The sequence below is a fragment of the Fragaria vesca genome, linkage group LG2, assembly GCF_000184155.1.
Source record: "Fragaria vesca subsp. vesca linkage group LG2, FraVesHawaii_1.0, whole genome shotgun sequence".
NCBI classification, from domain to species: Eukaryota; Viridiplantae; Streptophyta; class Magnoliopsida; order Rosales; family Rosaceae; genus Fragaria; species Fragaria vesca.
Window position 1 is genome coordinate 28597505 of NC_020492.1, and position 24759 is coordinate 28622263.

Below are 24759 nucleotides of genomic sequence, written 5' to 3' on the forward strand. Positions count from 1 at the left end.
AAGTTTGAGGAAATTCGTCCGCACCAAAGTTTTTGGTGCGGATTTCCATTTTTGCACCACTTCCCGACGAATTTCCTCAAACTTCCTTCTAGACACATCTAGATCATCTTGTGTAGATCATCTCTACAAAATTTCAGCCAATTTGGTGATCGTTAAGGCCCTCAAACTTGCGTTTTTATGTTATATACCTGAACCAGACAGAATTCAGTTCGTCAGTATTTTGTTTTTCGATTTTGTGGGCCTTAACAATCACTAAATTGGCTGAAATTTTGCAGAGATGATCTACACAAGATGATCTAGATATGTCTAGAAGGAAGTTTGAGGAAATTCGATCGGGAAGTGGTGTAAAATAGATATATATATATATATATATATATATGTGATCTGTGTGGGAATTTAGACATATTAACAACTAGTGAGCTCTTTCCAGGTAGGCAAATTAAAAGAGAAAATGTTTGTATCAAAGAATGGAAAAGAACACCATAAAGCAACACATGAAATGATATATATGTAGACCTTTAAGGTTGTTGAGATATCAATCTCACATCGGGAATATGAGAACTTGTCTGTGGGTTTATAAGGGTTTGGGTCACTCCACCAATTGCCAATTGGTTTTAGATATGAACTCTAGACTACTTTATCATGGTATCAGAGCGGGTTACTTATGTCCACATGTGAAGCCCAATGACCACACAAACTTCATGTCACCCAAATGTGTTGTCCACGTATTAGGCTTGAAAATTCGCCACACATGCGGGGCGTGTTGAGATATCAATCCCACATCGGGAATATGAGACATTACATGTGGGTTTATAAGGGTTTGGGTCACTTCACCCATTGTCAATTGATTTTGAATGTGAACTTCAGACTACTTTATCAAAGGTTCTATAAAAACCATTCATTTTATGAGCTTTCAATATGTAGAACAAGATCGAACACTATGAGCGTGATGAGGGAGGCTGCCTTCACAAATTCTAGAGTAATGGACGATCCAGAAAATGGGAATGGTGACCCATACAAAGACTTCAAGCATATCAAACTCCCAACTGTTCTGGGTAGGGCTTATTTCTAATGGAGAGTGACATGAAGGACCATAATGTGTTACAAAATTAGTGGACGTAAATTGGTACTCTTATTTGAGAAAGGAGCAAAGCATTTCCCCAGTTGTTGATTAAGCAGCTAGTGTTTAATTAGTGACTAAAATGATCACTCAAGTCATGTTGAAAGTCTTGTACATGACAACCGATGATGGGTACAATTAGGGCGAGCACGGCCGTGAAGGATAATTGGTGTTTACTTAAAGTGCATCAAATCAAATGGGATCTCGATTTCACAATTTGATGAAGATGTCATAATGAGATTAGGAATAAATCTCCTTTTTTAACTTATCTTAATTAGTTAATGAGCTTTTTCCCTACATTTGCTAGCTAGTTGTGTGACACAAGCGGGCATGGCATCCAAGTATTATGAGTCTCTAGAAAGTCAATTATGAATTACTTGTACGCATTAAAGGTACGAAGTTGTCGATCATTCTCTAAGCAATCTGTTTTCTGATGCATCAAAAGTTTAGTTACTGTACGAAGATAATATTGAATAAATGTCTGTAAAGCACGTATACGTATACAAGTGAATACAAAGGACCATATTGGTGATGATGCAAGTCACAGCTGATGATGTTAATGAAAATTTATTTTAATCATTCACTAGTTGATGGTGATCTTCGTTACCAAAAGGAAAATATCCAATAACAAATGAATGAAGCAGACGCGGAGCTACAACAACCTAAGATATATAAGATGTGACCAAGAAAGCAATCCTGCCCACAAAAGCCAACAACGATTGGAGTGGAATAGGCAGGCCATATGCCCTTTTATGATGTTTGATTCCTCAGTGCTTAAACAGATACGGGTAAATGCTGCATTCCAAGATCTTCTGCAACAAAGGGAAATCGATCTACAGGTCCACCAGGAGGACCATTTACTTATTTCAATTATTTTTGTATCATAGAAATACAAGAGAATACATTTGTCAATTGTTGTGTGTGTCTATATGTGGTTTTTGATAGTCTCCATACCTACTAGCACCGACTCATTGAGCATATTCATTTGGTCTGTGGCTCACAAATATAACACCTAAACTTTTTTTTTTTTGGAATTTGAAACTTTACTCGTATGAAGATTTTACATTATATGATAAAAAAATATAAGGCATAAGCATGTGAGAGTCAAAGAAAGACAACCCAAAACATAAGATGAAAGTGAAATAATATACAAACGGCTATACGTACAACCTTAACTTATAAAAACACCGAAGACGGTATGTTACGATTAGCAAAATAGCCAAAACTATAAAAACATATACGTACGAACCCGGATCCATAAAAATAATTATTAGCTTTTTGCCTTTAAAATGGAATCATTCAACTCGATCATCAGTCAAGTGTCTTCATTGGATCTACATGCATCCGTAACAAACCCTAACACCATAAGTTGCTAGTCGTAAAACTAGTGGCATAGCCAGAATTGTAACTTAGAAATGTCAAAATTCATATATTAAGAAAGTACAATTTGTGATCATTCGTTACAAAAGGCTAAAAACACAATAACACAAGCTTTCTACAATTTTCTTGCCCCATACAAATTAGTTGAAAAAAATTGTTGTCGGGAACCTGTATGTAGAAGTATTGTATGTTTTATACTAATATTAATGTTGAAAGACCATTAAATCATTTTGAATAAATTTTGAGAATAACTATAATCCTTGAAGCACATATCAGTAAGGTAAGAATTTGTATTAATTGAATCAATAAATGAATCATATATTAACAACATAGATTTTTCTCAAAATTAAGAAGGCCGGGTCATTTATGTTTCATTCTATTAATAGTGAATAATAATTAAAGATAATTAAAACATTTATTAAATTTTAGAGGGATCAATAATGGAATAATGCTCATTTGGTACTAATTTTAAGGGCTTATGGCCCATTCCAATGAAAATCATTTTTCAATGCCCATTTGCACAAATCTTAAAAAAACAATATTATCTTTCATAAATATCAAGCCTTACCTCTCTCTCTCTCTCTCTCTCTCTCTCTCACTCACAAATCCGTCGCCGGCGACCTCATCCTCGCCTCCACCATCTCCGTCGTCGTAGATCGAAATATCACCACCGTCGTAGATAGGAATCTCGCTGCCGTCATTAATTGAAATATCGTTGCGTCATCAATTGGAATCTCCATCGTTGTAGATTGAATTCTCGCCCTCCATCATCGATTGGAATCTCGTAGCCGTTGTCATTTGTAATCTCGTCGCCGTCGTCGTGAGTAATATCTCTGCCATTGTCGTGAGTAAGAGGTAGTAAAAACGTTTTCAATTATTTTTGCCTTTTCTCTCTTTCTCTCTCGTTGGAGTTGACCAAATCTCCGACAGTCCTCAACTTCGCCAGCTCCGGCTTACAAGTTTATATTATTTTTGTAATAAATAGTAATTAGGTGACAATAAAAGTTATTGTTGCAAGTTTACTGGGGAAGGTGAATCAGTTTTGATGTGGATAACAAGTTTACTAGGGTCAGTAATATTCTGGTGCGGTGGATAACAAGTTTACTGAGGGTCAGTAATATGTTATTGGGGTGGATAGGAAGTTTACTAGGAGTCAGTAATATGTTATGGGGTGGATAAGAAGTTTACTAGAGGTCAGTAATATGTTATTATGGTGGATAAAAAGTTTACTAGGGGTCAGTAATATTTTGGCGATCGGATTCCGGTGACTGGTGACCGGAGTCTGGTAAGGCTCTGGCAAAGTCCTCTATCTCTTCCATTTTTTCTCTCTAAATGTGTATAAGATACAAGGGTAAAAGTGTCTCAAAAATATTATTTTATTATAAATTTAATAAAAATTTATGTATTTAGGCACAAATAAGCTAATCTCTTATTCAATTGAAGTCAAAAGTCTTATTGTCATTGGAATGAGGTTTGACTTTTATTTTTTTGTGCAAATGAGCATTTTCTCATCAATAATTGACTTCCCTAGCCCTTGCGTAAAACTTAATCTCATCCTTTCTTGCTGAAGATTAATTGAGGTGCATGTTCTTGCTATATATATCATCATTCATCAGTACATTTCTTCTTGATCAAAGAAACCCGGTCACCACAGAATGCAAGAATATGTTATAGATCTAGCGTACGTTCATCTCCACATGCATGCATGCTGTTGTTCTAAGAACGACTTTCGATTATGAATTAAAATGCTAACAAGTTGATCGAGTTACAAATACACACACATATATATACAGTAGCAGTACGTAGCGATATTATTATTCAAATTCCCTGATTCCTTGACTCTCTTTTTTCTTGCATATGCATAATAATTTCCCAATACGTAATTAGCTCTATGATTAAAACTTGAAATAAAGAAAGTAATATGAACTAAGTACGTGATATGATCAATCTGTTAGCTTATTATTTGTTATATATGTAACTCTAACAATGAATACGAATATTATATCACTTGCACGTAGAAGGTCAATGAAAATGAAAATTTTCAAATGAAATTGGCAACGACAAAAACTGGATCCTCTAATTAATCATGAACCAGAAAAGTGGAAAACTGATAGATCAATTGTACACTTGGGTGACGTTTGTTACGCGGGACAAGCCAGGTTTGGACTAACTTACATAACGAAATAGTCCGTGTCCAGCGTTTGGATGAGACCGGGATTCTTTTTAATGGGGTTATGTAACCCGCGTGTCCTCCCCACACCTGCTTACACAAACCCCTCAAATTTCACGGGTTTATGTAAGACGCTGAAAATTGAAGTCGTCACCTCGCCTCAGCACTCAACCTCTTCAATCTCGTGCATCGGCCTCTTCAATCTCTCTCAATCTGGTGCATTCTTTCTCTTCGGCTCATTCATCTGCTATTCCTTGTGTTTAATTTCATGCTTTCTCTTCTAGAACGATGTTTTTCACTCGTACCTTCTACCTTCTTATTTTCTTTCTTTCTCTTCTGTGATTTGTAATTTGTTTGTGGGTTGCAATTATTTGGAAGATTTGATGTCTGGGTAGATTGATTTGCTAACAATTTGACCGATTTCATGTCTGGGTAGCTTGAAACTAGTAAGAATTGATCCATTTCATGCTTGTGCCAATTTTTCTTTTTCTGGGTTTAAGGGGTGATTTTATTTTGAAGGTCGAGATTTCTATTTCAATCTTTTGCATAGTTCGCTAGGTTTGGTTGAATCATTAATCAGGTCATCAGGTTGTTTTCCTTTGCTCTTGTTGAACTGCACCCATCAATGGGCATCTTTGTAGTTTTCTATTTGGACAATTGGTTAGGAAAAACTGCAGCAATTACAGATTGGCTTTGATGGCTATGTTGCTCGCAAGATGAGGTTAGGATCTGTTTTGGTGTTGGAGATGGTTTCTGCTTGTTCTTCTTTCTTTGTTGGTGTTCTTTCTGATGAATATTTTTTTTATGTTCTAGTCCTTAGTCCTATGAATCACCAATCATGGGCATGTGCTAGTTTAAGCTAAGCGGAGCTAAATTAGTGCAGGACTATGATAGAAATTAAGGTGAGCATAGAGAGTCCTGTGAAACAAACATGCTGTTGGTATATAATGACAAAGTAATTCGGACTTCATTTGCAATATAGAATTATATAAAGCACGTAACTCATTCTAGTATGCTGCATATCGATGTCATCGATCTATGAAGATCTGAAAGTATAGTCATGCAAGCGACGTGGTTGCTTTTATTGCTGGTTGCTATTATTTCAATATAAATACGTATGTCTAAACTTAATTTCCTTCACTAGGAATATCATCAGAACATGAAATGTACGTCGTGGTTTACCACACCATAGGCCGGGCACGAGTAATTGACGACCTTACTTATCAGCTTGAGTAGCTATCCAATGAAGAAATGCAGTGCTAATAATTAGCAATATGTAAACGATAAGTAAACTAGCTCAAACCTTAACATATAGTCCTTCTGTTTGGTAAATGTGGGATAATATATACCATAATTGAGGACTTGCATGCATATTTAGTTCCAAATCAATATTGTAGATTGATCACCAGAACATAATTAAGATGGAGCAATCCCGCGCGCACTTAGGAATATGCTTGGAATATTTATCTTCGAATCATTGCTCGTATATTATCTCCCACAAAAAAATCTCCAGCTAGCATGCGCCAATTGATTCACTTTCACTGTCTTCCCCAAAAGAAGAAAGGATCGTTCTATTAATCTCTTCTTTCAAAAGGACAAAAAAAAAAAAAAACTTGGCCAATATTATGAAAAGAACATGTCAACAGCTGATCATCACCTCACAAGAGTACGTGAAGATTCCTTGGGGATTTATTTTGCTGAATTTTGAATATGGTGACAGATCACCTTCACACCCCAGAACAAGAGCTGTATATATTAGCTGAAGAATAATCATAGCTATGTGAACTAATTAATTTGGATTCCAAAGAAAAATAATCAAAATACAGATCATCGGTCATGCCTGTTTCCTTGTACTTACGTACATTCGAATTAGCATATTCATTATTCCGATCCTCGATCAGTCGTTCATTCATTAATATGAATTATATTTTGATGTTTTCAGTTTGATAATCGCTTGCATAGATCAATCGAGGATCGACTACACTAGGGTTAGTTGGCTTCGTCATCTTGTTAATTTGCTATTAATATCTAGAGACCCATGCCAGTTCAAAACTGATTTGTAAGTACTCCTCTATTCTTTTCGATCTTTTAGGTAAATGATTTTAAAGAAAAATAGTTGGTGCATGAATTAATAGAAAGAAAAATTGTTGGTTCATGAATATTAATTGATTAATGAAGAAAATTTGTTGTTTTCATAAATTTTAATGAAGAAAAAGACAATGGCCACCCACTGTTTTTGACCACACATAAAAGAAAAGAGATTTTAAGAAGAAAATGAAAATAATACATATGTGCTCGATCTTTTCTATATCCATATATCATTCTTGAAACGAATTTGAAAAGATATAATTCAGCCAATATATATGTTCGATCACCATGCTTTTCGGTTAACACTTATCCGGTACCATTTTGATTATGAAGAGACAGATTTCTCATTGAAATTAATCCAGAGAACTAAATGGTAAGGCAGCAATAGCAATGTGCAGATCTGACCTCCTCCCTCCTATATACACACTGATGCAGCACATGACTTGTGGCCTAAGATTTTAGAATCGGTGAAGATATGAGCTGTTTGTGATGCACGTATCGGACACATCACTACACGTTCATCAATCTGGGAAATGCTTAATATTCGTTCAAGAAACAAAACGACATGCATATATGTCATAGCTGAAGCTGTATGCAGTACTGCTCGATCGACAGTCTGTAAACCTGTTGGTGTTGGACTGTTTGATGCATAAAGGGACACATAGAGGCCAGAGCGAGCTAAGAGTAGTGTGTGTGAAAATGAGAAGGGAGGTAGCTTATCTGCTGCATGAACATGTATGACTGACTGATCGAATTCGAGGAGACTTGGATCGAGTTCATATTAATTTGATCTATATATATACGAGTTATATATATAGCGGGAAAAATGAACAAGATATTGATCTAGAAGACTAGAATTTTAGATCGATCTTTCATGCAAATTATTGTGGTACGTACCGATCTATACGGCCTTTTCATTATTAATCGTGTTTGATATTGATGTATGAACAAGCTAGCTAGGCAATCATGCATGTTTCCCGTGGCAATCTAATTCCTCTCGTTTCTGGGCCATCTAAGACTTGAGAATTGGTTATTTATATATTGTTAGCTAAATCTGCTTCAATTGTTAATATTACCTTGCTCCTCCTCACCTAACAGGGACGGAAGCAATATTCCAAAACTACGTGGGCTAAATTTTCTTTATAATAATGCTTGTGACACCTAACCTGTATATATTGAATGAGAAAAGCTAAGGGACATTTCACGTTGTTGTGTTCATCCACTGTTCTGTTTTTCCATTATGTGTGTAGAATCTGACTGTGTTAATAGCTTGTTTTATAGCACTTGAAATAATTATAGAATTGCATTTGGCCGTAATCACGTTTGGGGGAATCAAAACACAGAATGTGGTGGTTTACCAGCCACAGGAAAAAGCATTGCTAGCTACTAGATCCATATATATACACATATAAGATCCCGCCCGAGTTGTTATTCAATGGAAGGTTTTGTTCTTTAGAACAAAAAAGTGTAATTGGTGTATATGCTTAGAACATTTGTATGTCATACATCAAGCCGCGAGCCGTCCGATCGTTTAGCAATTCAAAATTCAAAACGATGGAGCGACTCACGGCTTAATGTATGCTATACACATATGACATATATATAGTAGAAAAGTCCCAGAACAAAGGCATATATACTCGTCAAACCCTAACTATTTAATTAAGTTGGGATCTCACAGTTTATTTTGGGTTCCGATTGAGATTAACAAAGGGGGATCAAAACAAACATATAGTCTCGAGACTTGTTGGCAACTTGGACAGCATTCGATTCGTATTTTTTCACTTAAACCGTGTGCTATATATTCTTGGCAAATATTTGAAACTTGACTTGCCTTTTTACTCCCGGATTACTGCATATTAATGAAGAAGCTGACAACGGCGGCCAGCCTGTTAATTTTGACCATACTCATCTAGAACAAGAAAAATCACCTTTCTTTCACAATCAGAAACAGAAGCCATCAAACAAATAATCAAAATCGACTTTAGAATTTAGATCTGATTTCTCCTCAACCGGCCACCACTAAATTGAGAACTATGAAACGAACGGTACGTATAGAACCGCAGAAGGTTTATGAATACTGATTCAAAAAGAGTATGCATGTGATAGTTTATGGACTTGAGATTGTGACTGTTTTATTTTTTACGTATGTATTCCCATAATCTAAAAGGGTATTTTTCATAACCCAAAAAAACAATTAACTATAGACCATGATCGATCACCATGAGCTAGCTTCACTAAAAAATATTTAGTTAGATGGGTGTCTATTCCATTTATTAGCTAGTTTTAGACGAGATGACATCATTTCCTACGTAGCTTTGTAATAAAGAAATAAGTTCCAAAAAGATAGAATCCAGAAATAAGATTCGAGAAAAGTCCTGATTCGATAGAGAGACAAGCACATGATTTGTGTCGTAGACTTCAACTTCAACGTCGGAATCGGTAATGGGATGGATGGGAGCTGTCGTAGTCCGTACCTGCAAGTGAGAGATACGTACTACACGGGAGCTAGAACGACATGTAGTACGTGAGTAGCCGAGTAGGAGTGCTCGACGGTATGTGAGGAATAATAATACGGAAGATGAAACAAACTAATTAACTTGGGGAGGATTAATGCATGTGAAATAAACGACAGGAAGATCGAGCAGAGTGAAATGAAGGGTGGCTTATCTGATTTGATTCTATCTTTAACGACGTCAGATGTCACAGCCTTGCAATTGGGCACAGACCACATGCACATTCTGGTGAGGGATGAACGTACGTGAAGGGTTCTGACTCGATCATATACGATAGAGTAGTTGATCGAGAAGATCGAAGGTAGGGCTAAAGGGCTAACCTTTTCTTTCTTGATAGTGATCTTGATCGATAAGCTAACATTATCCATATAGCTAGACGGCCGTACAGCCATACATTGTTGTTGTTGTTGTTGAGGGTGGTGTCGTATCACGTAGGAGAATCATGATTGTATACACATAGCAATCCTCGCAGTACGTCGTTCAAATATGTCGTCTATATGTTATATATATGTATATTTGTTTTGGCTTTGGCTTTGGCTGCTGCTTGATTAGCAAGTCAGACAGCTACGCATGTTTCTCGAGTGGCAGCTATCGTTCTTCTTTCTTAAGGAACTAATAAAGAGATACTCAAGGCTGCGCCAGGCCGCCAGCTCTATCTAGTTTGATTTTCTAAGGTGCATGAAGGTATGATTTGCGGTTGATGGCAACACAAAAACTCAATGGGGATAATCTGTTGTTCGTATGCATGTACTGTGGGTAAAATTCGGGATTGGTAAAATGTTAAGGACAGTCGTCCATACGCATGCATGTTCAAAATTTGCTCATAGAGATCGAGTTAATATACGTGTAGAGAAAATTCATGAAGGCCAGGTTTTCGAAGTTTCAAACTATTAGTCGAATAAGATGGGAAGGTACACTAAGATTTTGTTGGACATGTATTGCTTCATGCTAATTAAGAAAGGGGATTGAAATTTACACTCTCCTATTTACATTAATTCATACTTCTTCTTTCCTCTTATAGTAATTTTAATTTTGTTTTTACTCATATGTGTTTTTTCTTTTTATGAAATTTTTAACTATAAAAGGAAAATGGAAGTGTAGAGTGTAAAATGAGGAGTGTAAATTTCACTCTTTTTAAGAAAATGTCACACAAAGGAAGATGAAGAAGTGTGTACAACATTATATATATAAATAAGTTTAAGTAACCGGATAATTTACTGCTAGTTATCAGGTTATAATTTACTGCTAATTTACTCGAGCGGTAAGTAGCTACTACCAACTACAAAGACCTCTTTGAGAAAATGATAAACTTATTACCGCTCGAGCTAGGTTATTATCTCAACGTACAGTTTGTCATGCTCGGTGTCCTATCATTTTCAATGTACGTTTCTCATTGGGATAAGTTTAAATGGTGCAGCAGGTAGTGCAGAAATAGCATGTTAGCATCAGAACATGTTCAGTGTCAGGTCTCCTTCCGATTCCAGCAGCTTAACACGAGATCAATGAAAAAGAAATATGAAAAGTTGTAATGTATAATCATATAGTAATTTACTGATTTTATTTCTCTCATTCCTGTAAACTCGATCATTATAAGTGACCCTAGTGCCACTTCAGCAATGAGTCCACTGGAAATCATTTCATCAAGTGAATTACCAAAGCATTTACCAAAACATATATACATTCTAGATCATGGTCTCCAAGTGTTCCCGGAAAACCTCTAACATGCCGGTAAAAGTGACAACACCCACCAAGTTATAGTCATCCTCAATAACCCAGACATAGTTCACTCTATGAGCAATAGCCTGAATCATCACAGCCACCAACGAACTCTTTGGATGACAAACTATGGCCTCAGACCTTCTCACCATTCTAGCCGAGTAGCTATTTGACCTACTAAATCTTCCTGCAGACCTGAGTTTGCTACTACTTGAAGATACAGAGGACTCCTCATCTGATGAAGAAGAAGAAGAAGACGACGACATTGAGTTTGCAGAGGCATTAATTACTGATGAGTAATTTTCCAAAGCTCTTTTTAACTTCCTCTCCTTCAATCTCTCCGTGACAATCTTGATCAAGTGCTCTGGTGGTCCTCCACAGTCAATGTAGGACATGAGCTCTCCGCAAGACAGAGTGGCGATGGCTGCAGCCACCGACTCGTCACAGCAGGCCAGAGTGAAAGGCGAGATCTCACCGATCAACACATCATCACTGTCCACAACAGCCACTGAGGTTTGCTGCTCGAGTGACTGAGTTATCAGCTGGACGGCGGAGCTTGCCGGGGAGTGGTAGTTGATGGCCAAGATGTCTATAGTGTTGATGATGCCGAGAGAGTCGATTGAGAGAGCAGGCATGGGAGAGAAGACCCCGATCGAGCTCAGAAGGAATCGGATTACGTCTTCCTGTGTTAGCCAGCAGAATTCTTGACCGTTGTGATTGGTTGTTGTGGCCATTTGGTTTGTAGATTTTGGGAACTGTTTTCTTCTTAAAGTGCTGCTTTGCCTGGTCTGAATTGGTACTACCAGGTTCTGGTTTCCTTGGAGAATTAGATCAATGGCCTGCAATAAGCTGTGAAACAAGGTAAACAGAGTCAGTAATTTAGTTTTGGCCGGGTAATTGGTTGACCTGTGATCTGATTTGGGAATTAATTAAACAAAGTCATAAGATTGGCAGGTGGGAAAAATTCAAGAATTATGACATAGGCACATAGCTGGAATTAATTTTACGATATTGGTTTTAATTTTCAGGTAACAGAGGATGCAAATTATGCTTTGTAAACTTGAAATTACCATCAAACCTTGGATAATAAAACCCATAAATTTGAAAGAAGCATGAAAGTTTTGAATTATATGTTGGATTTAGACAAGTACCTGCAAGATGGCTCGACGTGCATAACAGTTCCCGGAATCTTTGTCAAGATTTCAGAGACGGGTGCCTTCAGCGCAGCAGATGGAGACGACAGGTTCTCATCCTTAGAAAGATAGCAAATGACGTCGACCATGCAAACCTTCCCAACACAGCGGCACTGGTCGCCGGCGAGACTCTTGGAGTGGTGGTTGCAATCCCAGACGCTGATGAAGTTATCTTCCGAGGTCCTCAAGGCTTCAACGGCATCAGCGACGGTGGCGGAGATGGAGAGAGACCTCAAAGCCGGCTTGCCCAGACAGAGGTCAGATACCTCGTGCCTTAAAAAGCTCACTGCCATGCAAGAACCGGAAGACAATGAAGAAAAGAAAAAGGACGATGATGAAGAAGAGGCAGAGAAGTTGTTGTGGTGGTGGTGGTGATGTTGTGGAGCACAGAGTAGGGTATTTATAAGAGAAGGGTACGTATGTATGGGGTGGCGAGAGATAGTTTTGGGAAGCTTTTTGAGGTAAGGAAAATTCTAGTATACGCTAGATGCCGAGATGGTAACAAAAAGTGTGGGGTCAATTGTGATATATTATGAATAAGAGAATCAAAACCACATAATTTGATTTCAGATTTTTCAAATTTACAGTTTGCATGATCATCTCAAAACAAAGACAAAAATTTGCAAAACTAGATCATCGATAAGTAGATGTGCATGTGTTTCATCCGTGAGTAGGGTCCTCTCTATATAGAAATACAGATACATAATCTGATGCAATCAGAAATTCATCAACAACAAATAATGTAAACTTAATTACGTATGATATATAGTTATTAACTAAAAAATTTGTTCTCAACAAACGCTAGATGTTTAGTCTAACTACAAAAATACAAAACAACCTTAACTCGAAAATAATTATTTCCGATCTTTCACCACTAGATATACAGTTTGTTTGTTTAATAAACTTCATTCTACATCTATAAAACAACTAGCTACGCACATTTTCTTAATTGTTAGTAACAAAAATGAGATAGGACTCGGTGTCTTCCGACTTCTACTTTCAAAGAGTGTTGTGGTCTAGTTTAGAGTTTTTGAGTTATCTAACTTAATCGTATAATCTAAACCGGTATACAAGATAAAATTTAAATTACACATAATTCATCCAAACATATATAAATTCTACAGTTAGGAGGGAAGAACATTACACAGTAGTATGTAAATAGCCGGATCAAAATCCTACGTACGGACAATCAATTTTACTAAACTTCTAACCTAAAATCTAATCCTAGCTACCACTAATATCATCATCTATCATGAGTAATCATATATAAGCTAGAACTTCTTAGAATAAACAATATATTATCAATCACAGCTAACAGAAATTATATACGTAACGAAATTGTAAATTGTAAATAGTCCACTTCATGCAACATCGATCTATTTGTTAACAAATAAGAGTGATTCATAACAAAATTAATATATTACGCAACGAGGGAACACTAAACAGTATTGTTTATATGAACTAACACAAGTATCACCAGCTAGCAGATATTTTTGTTCTTCGATCGATCTGTGTTCGCCAATTCTCCAGTTCATCATATACACGGTTTCAGCACACGTTAGATTCCTCAGACCCTTTGAAAACTTTGAATAATTACTTTTTCTTTTCTTAAATATATATATATATATATATATATATCTTTGACTATATTAAAAGAAACGTGGGCTCATTTTTTTCCAGGTAAGCAAATTGACATATAAAGCATCAGTGGAAAGGACACGTTTATGACACTTTTGTTCTTTATTGAAAATTTCTCTGGACACGAGCTCGGGACATTTGTAAAATAATTGTTGTTTGATTAGCCGGTCGTTAATTATTTTTTCATTAAGATCGGTAAGGGTTTAGTGATAGATCATGAACTGTTAAGTCATGTATAAGTTGCAGTAAATTGCTGGGTGATGGGTACAATTAGGGCAACCATGGCCGCTAATGCTTTGAATCATTTTCCAAGTGGTATTGATGGGTGCACTTAACGTGATCATAGCCACTAATATATGCTTCCAATAATTTCAGTTTTTGAATTTTGAATTTATACACTTATCCAAAAAAAAAACAAAATATCCGTAGATAAAAATTATAAGACATCTAGTGCCGCGTCTGGACCGACTTTTATTAAGTCACTCACACAAGTCATGTAAATGATTGTTTAACTTATTTTTATGGTCTCTTTGTCACGTATTGAAGCAGGCAGTTTAACGAAAATGATTTACTTTGATTCATTTCTGAACCAAGATTTTAGTGAAACAAAAAAGTATAATACCACATGAGGCTACCAAAAAAAGAAAAAAAAAGAAAAGAAATATATCTTTCCGATCCGATATTGGAAATTCGTTTGCTTTGAAATAGAGTGGAAAAGGCTGGGATAGTCGTACGTATAACGTATTAATCTTGTCTAAATATATCATCTATAAAAGACAGAGCTAGTGAAACGAATTTGTTCACGGGCGTCAATATTCAATATTGTTATGCTATAGCATCATTAATCGCAACATCTCCCTGGCTAAATTAATTAGCTAGCTGAACCTGCAGTTCTTCACTGCAAGAGGCAAATTAAAGCGAGTCACACATGCAAGATGAACGTTTAAATCGATGGATCTCTCGCAAATACATGTTTGTTTGTTCTTTCTTTTTGTTGGTTAATAACTTAATATAAAGAGAAAACTTTACTCACTTCTCAAATCTCAAAGCCATGCCAGTCATATATATTTGGTAGCTCACCATGGTACGTAGTTAGTAGCACGACAGTGAAAGGCTTCTAACAATCAATCAGTCAAGTATCGACTGTATCGTATCAATTACTTACACGTTTAATACGTAATTGTTATTTCGATAATTTGCTATATATATGGGACTTGGTTTTTCATCTATGGTTTTATGTAGTTAATTTAGATGTCCTCACCTTCAATCCTTCATTATTACTATATGATCCACTGCATGTGGGTAGTACAATGGCTCCACAAGTACGTACAGAACTGATAATATCACTAGAAATCAAGGCCGATCCAAATCATATCGATCGTACATGATTTAGCGACCCCTCAAGTTTCATTTCGTCCATTTGCAGCTTCGATCTGCATCTACTGCTTGAATGTCACTTACTGATTGAAAACGACTGGGAATGCCGGTGCTCCATCACTGCTCGTACGTACTCTGCGTTGTTCACTTATCTATATCAGGCTAACGAGTTTCATTTTGCTTACATCCAAATTAAGTTTTCACGAGTCAGTGTAAAGATTGCAATGCCCTAACAACTAGCTAGGTTTTGATTCTTCTTGATTCTTTGGCACTGGCCGTCAAAAACCGGAAGAGCGGCGGCTCACCGTCCTTGCCGCTCCAACCACGCCGTAATCCGCCATGGTCATCACCAGAAACTTAATCTTAGTACCCAATAAACAACCTTGGGAGGGAAATATCGTCTGTGTCATTCGAACCATTTTAATCCTTGGCACATTTCGATCTACTACCTGTAATCCTGTATGATTGACCGGCATGGTCACTTGGATGCTTCGTAATTTAGTATGATCAATGGAGTAGCTTATATTAGATCTGTTATATAAAACAAGAGTTGATGATAGCATATCACTTATAAATCAAAGTCCTTTTTGAATACGTATTTATATCTTTTCAGTTTTCACATGCAATATACAATGCAGACATTATAGATTGTCGAGCAAGTGGAAAAGAAGATGCATGCTAGCTGCTCTATAAGACCTGATACAGTTTAATGTGTCTATACTTAACTACTATGTTCGATCGCGATTGTCTGGCATGGAGCTAATAAGTTAATTAGCTAATTGATGACCTATTCCATGAAGTGCGTTGCGACTTGTTAATTAATCTATTTCGTTTGAATGATTTGATGCTTAATTATGAGTACGTACTTGGCTACAACTTTGTTGCTACAAATTAGAAAAGAAACACCAGCAGCCAGATCATTTTATTGAAAAATCTTTTGGCATATGCCGCCAATTAATATTATTTCACTTTCTTTTCATTAGTACATGGGCATACATATATATGTACAAATTGTGTAGGTCCAATAATATGAAAAGAACATGTCTACATATAACTTATCACCTCACGACTCACGGTTCACATGATGTTTACAACGCAAAATTGAAGATTCTTTGAATATGTGTATGAATGAATGGTATACATATATACCAGTACCACACATAACTATATAACTATAGAGAATTAGAATGATGATCGAAGAACAAACTTATAGTAGATTAATAAACGTTTGATGAAATCTTATTTTGAATCAACAAAAATCACAAGACACCTCATATTGTGTCTCCTACTGCTACGAGCTAGTTCCACATATTGAAGATTTTTATATAATGGCATATTATTTTGTATATTCCATGCAATGGCATAGTTTCATTTTCAAAGTAGGCGACTGATAATCACTGGCAGCGATCAAACACCCGGCCACTTGTTTAATTTTGTCATCTTGTTTGAAGTAATTCTGAATTGTATAATGTTTAGCAGAGTAAACTTGTTTTCCAAGTTGGTTTGTATTTTTCCATGAATCTAGCTAGATCGAGATGCATGCATATTGATGAAGAAAAAAACAAGGGCCGCCGGACCACTACTTCTGAATATATATCGACCACAATTGACGAGCATCATATATATATGCAGCTGCTAAAATTGTTATGGGTCATCATCTATCATCAAGAAGTAGAAAATGACAAAATTTACCTATTCAAAAACCAGCTGCAACCTTCAAGAAGTAGAAAATGACATAAATTACTTATTTAAAAACGAGCTGCCGACTAATTAACAAAGGTCCACAGGCAGGAAAACATTCAAAGTTCTCAACGAAGAAGGAAAAAATATGAAACTGCAAACAAAACTTCTGCGAAGTTCTGCCTAACAAAACAAGCATTATATACCAATTAAGAGCTTAAAACAAAAACCGACCGATTGACGTCCCAGTTCTGCTGCAACTGAAGGAAAAACAGAAAGAAAAGGAAGATAAATAGCAAAGTAGTACTAATACAGTAATACATGAATGCAAAACATCATGAACACGCGCGCTCTGTTAATTAGTTAAGTGATTATTCAAAACCCAATTTTAGAGATAGCAACACTTCGTTTTGAATATGATCATACTTGTTACTTTCACTCGCTGCTGGCATGTAGTGGGTTATCGATCGAGTTAGTGCTTGACAGTGTGTAAAATATATAGCTAGATTCTTGATATAAAACGACAGATCGAATTAGATCCAGCCAGGAGATCAAGTAGCTAGCTGCAGGAAGCAGGATCATAGACATAGGCTGAGAAGAGAAGTGGCTTATCTCTAATATCATCGAATAATCTATATTTCAGACTCAGATCTGACCTATTTCGACGTCAGATCACATGGATGAACATGATTCTGATAATAATAGAGTTAAAATTTGTAAGAAGGTACGTACGGCTTTCTTGATAATGATACATGTTCGTTCATCTTCAGGCAGGCAATCATGATTCAAATATTTCGTCTCTCTTTGTTTTCTCTGCTTCTTTTAATTGCTCTTTTTCTAATGGTTGTTCTTTTCGGAGTCATGAAGCGTCATTAGCCAGCCCTACATATGTTGTATGTTTTAGGATCTTGAATCTTCATGAGAGTTGCGTAAGTATGTTTTTCTCTCTTACAAAATATTCCGTCGGACTCATCATAATTAGAAACTCTGAGAAGACTTGAACATATCGGGCGGCTTAAGCTAGTACTGTTTCTGAACAGATCGACCTCTATTTCAGAAACAGTACTCCACAAGACTGGGATTGGAGATCGACGTCCTAGCTCTGCGTCTGTTAAAAGTGAGAGAATAAATGTCCCTTTGATAATATGGAGTCTGAAGAGGGCGATGACATTTTAGATGCTTTGTCCAAATTTAAATGACGAAATGATTGCTCACCTAACGTGTGTTGATTTAGCGGACCAGAATGATTGAGAAGCAAACGTTCCCTCACCTCATCCCCTAGTCTATTGTTTCCATGTTACATGTGTATAGTTAAATATTGCATGGGTCATTTTTCTTTTTTTGGCCTTGTGTTATAACCCTAAAAAGGAAAAGAAGGAAGAAGTCTCTCGTTGCATTCGTATTTAACTATTATACCGCCTGGCGCTGGTTACTGTTGGCATTCGAAACAGTGCGCAGGCGCTTAGTAATGGGCCTGGTGTTGGGCTTGTGTTTGGGGTCTGCTGCGTGGCTTTGTTTTTTTGCTCCACGATTAAATGAGAGGTCCATGAGATTTCTGAAAATCCAGAGGGGTCATTTGGTGTTGATGATGATACGATAGGTGCTGAAATGTCACACTCAGATTATGCTGGTTTTTATTATTATTATTTTTTAATTGAATGATAAAAGTTGAGTAATAGAATTGAAGGGTATCTGATTTCTGACTTTAGTATTTATTAAAATTACAGTTAACATGAGTTTTTTGCTGTCTATTTTACAGCTGATAGTGGAAATGTGCGCTCCTTTTCACGTGGCCAAGCACTTTATCAAAGAAGTAAACAATGTTTGTTCACGTTGTATGTCATTATATTTTTTATAAGAAGACATTTGTGTATTGGATCTAATTTCAGTTTTTATTGTTGTTACAGGTGTTGTTATAGAGTATAATGATGTTGGTGAGGATGAATTTCAGTGTATTTATTGTTATGCGAATTTTTGGTTGGGCAAAGCAAATAAACGAGATAGAAGAAATGCTTTTATTATTTATACAGGATGTTGTCAAAATGGACAGGTGAAACTTGAACAGTCAAAACCAACTCCTACTTTCCTTGAAGAATTGTTGAATCCAAATAATGGTCGAGAAAGTGCATTGTTCCGAAAAAATATCAAAGTTTATAACTCAATGTTTGCATATACATCAATGGGTGCAAAAATTGATCATAGTGTGAATATTGATGGATCTGCTCCTTATGTTTTTAAAATATATGGACAAATATATCATCGAATGGGTTCAATATTGCCACCAGATGGTGAATGTCCTAAATATGCACAACTATATATTTATGATACATAAAACGAAGTTTCTAATTGCATAAAGGCTATCGATCCTTCTCATACCAATACAGAAGTCAAATCTAATGTTGTTTCTGGTCTTATAGAAATGTTTAACTAAATAAGTAGCCTGACTAAAACATTTCGTGTTGTTAGAGATAAATATGAAAATAGTTCTTTGCCTTCATTTAACATGACTATGCTTGCTCCTCGATTGTCAGATAGTCAACAATATGAACGTCCAACGAGTGATGAAATAGGTGGTTTAATTGTTTGTGATATAAGAGAATTCAATTCAAATAGAGATGTCATTATTCAATCCAGCGATGGATTTTTACACCGAATTTCTAAGATACATCCGAAGTACAAGTCATTATAGTATCCTATATTATTTTCATACGGTGAAGATGGGTATCATATTAATTTATTATTAGAATCTACCATTACTAATGAGGAAGATAAGAGAGACAAGATATCAATGCGAAGTTTTGTGGCATATCATCTTTATGATAGAAATGGAAATATGAGTACATTACTAAAAGGTGGAAGACTGTTTCAACAATATTTAGTAGGTGCTTATGCTACTGTTGCTACTGTTGATGAACACCGATTGAATTATATTCAACAAAATAAAGATAAAATCATAACTGTAAGGTGTGATCAACTTTTTACCACTATTTCAACTGAAGTAGATAATAATAGTGATGTGGGGCGAATTATCCTTCCGAGTTCTCATACTGGTAGTCCTAGAGACATGATTAACAATTATCATGATGCAATGGCGATTTGTCGTCAATATGACAATCCAGATCTATTCATAACTTTACTTGCAATCCTAAATGGCCTGAAATTCTAAGATATTTTGAAAAAAAATCAAGGGTATAGACAAGAGGATAGACCTGATATAGTTTCACGAATTTTTCAAGTTAAACTAAAAGACATGATTGCATACATTAAATCTGGTGAGCCTTTTGGACAAGTTCGAGCACATGTGCATACAGTTGAATTTCAAAAAACAGGATTACCTCATTCTCACATGCTATTTTGGTTAAGGAAAGATTTTAAATGTTACACATCTAATGATATAGATTCTATTATTTCCGCCGAACTGTCAGATAAGAATGTCAATCCAATACTTTTTGATATAGTCAGTCAATCTATTATTCATGGGCCATATGGACAAGCAAATTTAAAATCTCCTTGCATTCGTGATAAAAAGTTTACTAAATTTTTCCCTAGACCATATAACAATAATACTACATTTGATGGAATTATTGCTCCTGTATATAGACGTCGAGATGATTGTACAAGATTCGTGACAAAACATGGAATTCAAATAGGAAATGAGTTTGTTGTACCTTACAGTTCTAATTTGTTGTTAAGGTACAATGCCCATATTAATGTTGAATTATGTTCACAATCCATGTTAATTAAATATTTGTTTAAATACATTAATAAAGGTCCAGACAGAGCTCAAATTTTAATATATGAAAAGAAAAATGATGAAATTCAAAATTATCTTAATTGCCGTTATCTTAACACCCCATGAATCTGTGTGGAGATTATTTGAGTATTCAATTCATTCCAGGTCTCCTGCAGTTCAACATTTGGTTGTTCATTTACCTTCAGAACAAAATATTACTTTTAAAGAAACAGATTCAATTGACTCATTGATAAATTATCGAGCAATGCAACACACTACACTTATTGGTTGGTTTGTAGCGAATAAAAAATATGTCGAAGCAAAACAATTGACTTACCTTGAATTTCCTACAAAATTTGTTTGGAACCAAATGATAAAGAATGGACGCGGAGGAAACGTTATGAAACTATTGGTAGAATGGTTTATGTTAGTCCTATGCAAACTGAGAGATATTATCTAAGGATGTTATTAAATATTCAGAAAAGTTGTTATGACTATAAATCAATAAAAACTGTTAATGGCATAACATATTCTTCTTATTATCAAGAAGTATGTCAAGCTTTAGGATTATTAGGCGATGATAAAGAGTGGATTGATGCATTGACGACCGTCTCATATGTTGCAACTGGATTTCAAATGCGGCAATTGTTTGCTACTATACTTATATTTTGTAATGTTGCTGATCCTAAAAAATTATTTGATATGTATTGGTCAAGCATGTGTGAAGATATTTTACATAAGAGTCGGTTGGAATTAAAAAATCCAAATCTAAATATACCAGAGCCTGAGTTAAAAAATAAATTATTATTCGAACTAGAAAAAATACTCAACATGTCATCTAATCTTTGAGAAATTATCAATTGCCAATGCCAAATTGAAATGAAATATCATATTTTGATAATAGGTTATTGAGAGAAGAGCTTAACTATGAAATATCATGTTATTAAAAGATCAACATGTAAATGTTGTCTCTCAATTGAATACCTGCCAACGAAGGGTATATGACCATGTTATAAGTGTAATTGAAGAAAGAAAACCTGCAACTATTTTCGTTTATGAAAGTGGAGGAACAAGAGAAACACTTTTATGGGCTACAATTATTAGTAAATTAAGATCAGAAGGAAAAATCGTGTTGCCTGTAGCTTCATCTGGTATTGCTTCATTATTACTTCTAAATGATAGAACTGCCAATTCAAGGTTCAAAATTCCACTTGATATAGAAGAACAACAAATGTTATCCATTGATAAAGGAACTAACCTCGCTAATTTTTTGATAAAAACAGAATTGATTATCTAGGATAAAGCACTCATGTGTAACAAATATTGTTTTGAGTCGTTAGATAACTCTCTTCGTGATGTACTCTCTGATTCTAATAACAGACAAATTAATGTGCCATTTGGTGGAAAACCAATTTTACTAGGCGGAGATTTTAGACAAATATTACATGTTGTTCTTGGAAAAGGTAAAGAGGCAATCATTGGAGTTTCATTAAATTGTTCCAATTTATGGCCATTATTTAAGGTCTTTCATTTGACAGAAAATATGAGATTGATGAAAAATGGTTTAATTGATAATGAAAGAAAAGATATTTTAGATTTCGCAGAATGGATATTACAAATCGGAGAAGGTTGCATGCAATCAGTGTTTGAAACAAATGATGTAGATACATCTTGGATTGAAATACCAGAAGATTTATTAATCAAATCTTACACAGACCTAGTGGAAGCATTATTTCTATCTACTTATCCTAATTTTGATACTAATTACAATAATATTAACTATTTAAGGGAGCGCGCTATATTAACTCCACGAAATACAACTGTACACGATATAAATAACTATGCGATAAATTTATTACCAGGTGATAAAACTACTTATCTTAGTTCTGACTCTAAATCAACTTGAATTTAGTGGATTACCAACACATCAACTGATTTTAAAAGTCAATATGCCAATAATGTTGTTAAGAAATATAGATCAAGCATGTGGTTTATGCAATGGCACTAGATTAATAATAACAAGATTATTCGAAAAACTAATAGAAGCATAAATATTAACGGGAAGTAATATTGGACATAAAGTTTTCATACCAAGAATTATTTTGACAGCCACTGAAAACAAATGGCCATTCACATTTAGATGATGACAATTTTTAGTTAGACCATGTTATGCAATGACTATTATTAAAAGTCAAGGACAGTCACTCAATCAAGTTGGCGTATATCTTCCTGAACCAGTTTTCAGTCATGGACAACTCTATGTTGTTTTATCAACATTTATATCAAAAAATCATCTGAAAATTATAATAAATAATAGTGAAGACATACCTAATAAGTATACAAAAAATATTGTTTTTAAAGATGTATTCCAAAACTTATAACGTAAGATCCATATAGTGTTCAAATTGAACTTCAGTTACTCGATTTGATATTCAATACTTGACTTCATACATTCACTTCATAATATCGAATTTTCAATCTAAAATGGCGATGGTATGCCAAATAAACACATTCGAAATATAATATTTAAAGATATTTCTAATACAATCTTTTATTTCATAAATAGTGAACTAAATGAATAAAATATTCATTTCATAGCTGTTTTTCTGGGGAAAACAAAATGTTTACGTGGAAAGTAAAGTGTGACCTCATAAGGGTAAAGAAAAAAAAATACTAACATTATTATTTGCAGAGAAAAAATTGAAATTCCCGTTATGTCCTCATGTCATTATTTAGGGTCTCACACCCTCTTACAAAACACCACTTTCACTCCACCATCCTTTATCAATACAAACGAGGAGCTCCTTCTTTTTCTTCGAATTCCAACTCGAAAATTGCTGGGTATGATTCTTAACCGATTCTTACTTATAAAGCATAATAACTGTTTGGGTACACGCAATTTTTTGGTAGGGTAGATGGGTTTGGGATATTCAGTTTTGTTTTTTTTTTTTGCTGGGTTTTTTTAGATGAATCGTTTCGTGATTGAACTTTAACTGAGTTTCTTATTCGACCGGTTCCTACTTTTGTTTCAATCTCTACCAAAAACTTCTATTTTAGTTGGGCATGTTTCAATCGAGGTCGAATTTCAACTTTGGAGAGATGTTTTTTGGTTTATGTATGTCTAAGTAGTTTTGATAGTTTATGCATGTTCTATTGTTCTATATTTGATGCTTCCATGCTTGGCATCCTTATCTTTCTACGTTTGTTTTTTTTTGTATGCGATTTTATGGATTATTCGTTTATTGGTATTGTTTTATTCTGAACCTATTCCTCTGTTACTGCATAATATAATATCAAAATTGATTTGGTTATAGTATGAAAATCAAACTGACATAATAACTTATTTGTTTTCTAGCACTTACGTTCAAGAAAAAAAGAGCATCACTTTTATCTCTGGTATAGAAGCATTCCGCTATCACAGAAGAATCAAAATCCGTGTCTCAAGAATATGGAGACCAAAAAAATTCCCAAGTGAGGCATATGATGGACTGCATTATGTCTTAATTGATGAGAATGTAACTATATACATTGTTGTGTACATTGTCACACTTACGCATCTGATATTAGTATTTGTTTACTGAAGTCACAAATGGCTACGTATTGAATGTAGGGAGACAATATCCATGCTATCATCGAAGAGAATAACTATAACCACACACACAAAATCCAAGAAGGATGTGTGTATGACATTTACAAGTTTCGTGCCGTCAATCATGTGAATGGATATAAAATAATGGATCGTAATGTAGAGTTGCGCTTTAACAAATCAATCAACTTTCAAAAATTTAATGAAACTCCCTGCTTGATTCCAAGATATGCCTTTCAATTTTTGCAATTCAACGAATTAGAGGCACAGATGGCAAAGCAAACCGAGATACAGAAGAAAAATGAGCATATAGTTTTGAGAGGTATGTTATAAACCATTAAAAAAACTTACACTTGCATATTCCATATCAATCTCATTATGTAACTGAAATTAACTACATATTCTCATTCTTCTATATAAGATATGTATGGTTGTATCAAAGACGTGAAATCAGAGTACAAGTATGTACAGTCAAGAAATCAATGGGAATCTATATGTGTGATTATTCTTGAGAACCTCAGGTATCATATTTAGACAGAAATAAATTTTTCCATTTGAAATCCAT

General features: G+C 35.1%; 1 protein-coding gene across 2 annotated transcripts; it reads right to left on the reverse strand.

The window, feature by feature from the left end:
- Positions 1–10826: 10826 nt before the first annotated feature.
- LOC101303583 (CBS domain-containing protein CBSX5-like) lies at positions 10827–12547 on the reverse strand. Of its 2 annotated transcripts, none has more exons than XM_004291610.1 (2): positions 12187–12547; positions 10827–11848 (listed from the first exon to the last, which is right to left on the reverse strand). In XM_004291610.1, the coding sequence occupies exons 1-2, from the start codon at positions 12471–12473 to the stop codon at positions 10954–10956; spliced, it is 1182 nt and encodes a 393-aa protein (XP_004291658.1). In that variant the 5' UTR covers positions 12474–12547; the 3' UTR covers positions 10827–10953. The 2 variants fall into 2 exon arrangements, with proteins under 2 accessions (XP_004291658.1, XP_004291657.1); XM_004291609.1 differs by having other exon boundaries at positions 10827–11836; positions 12139–12547.
- Positions 12548–24759: the final 12212 nt, after the last annotated feature.

What these genes read in the sequence shown, in the direction of transcription:
- LOC101303583 (XM_004291609.1), bottom strand. Translation starts at nt 12,473, where the DNA reads ATGGCAGTGAGCTTTTTAAGGCACGAGGTATCTGACCTCTGTCTGGGC. An exon ending in CACGTCGAGCCATCTTGCAG is followed by an intron (nt 11,837 to 12,138) that starts GTACTTGTCTAA and finishes CTTGTTTCACAG; the next exon opens with CTTATTGCAGGCCATTGATC.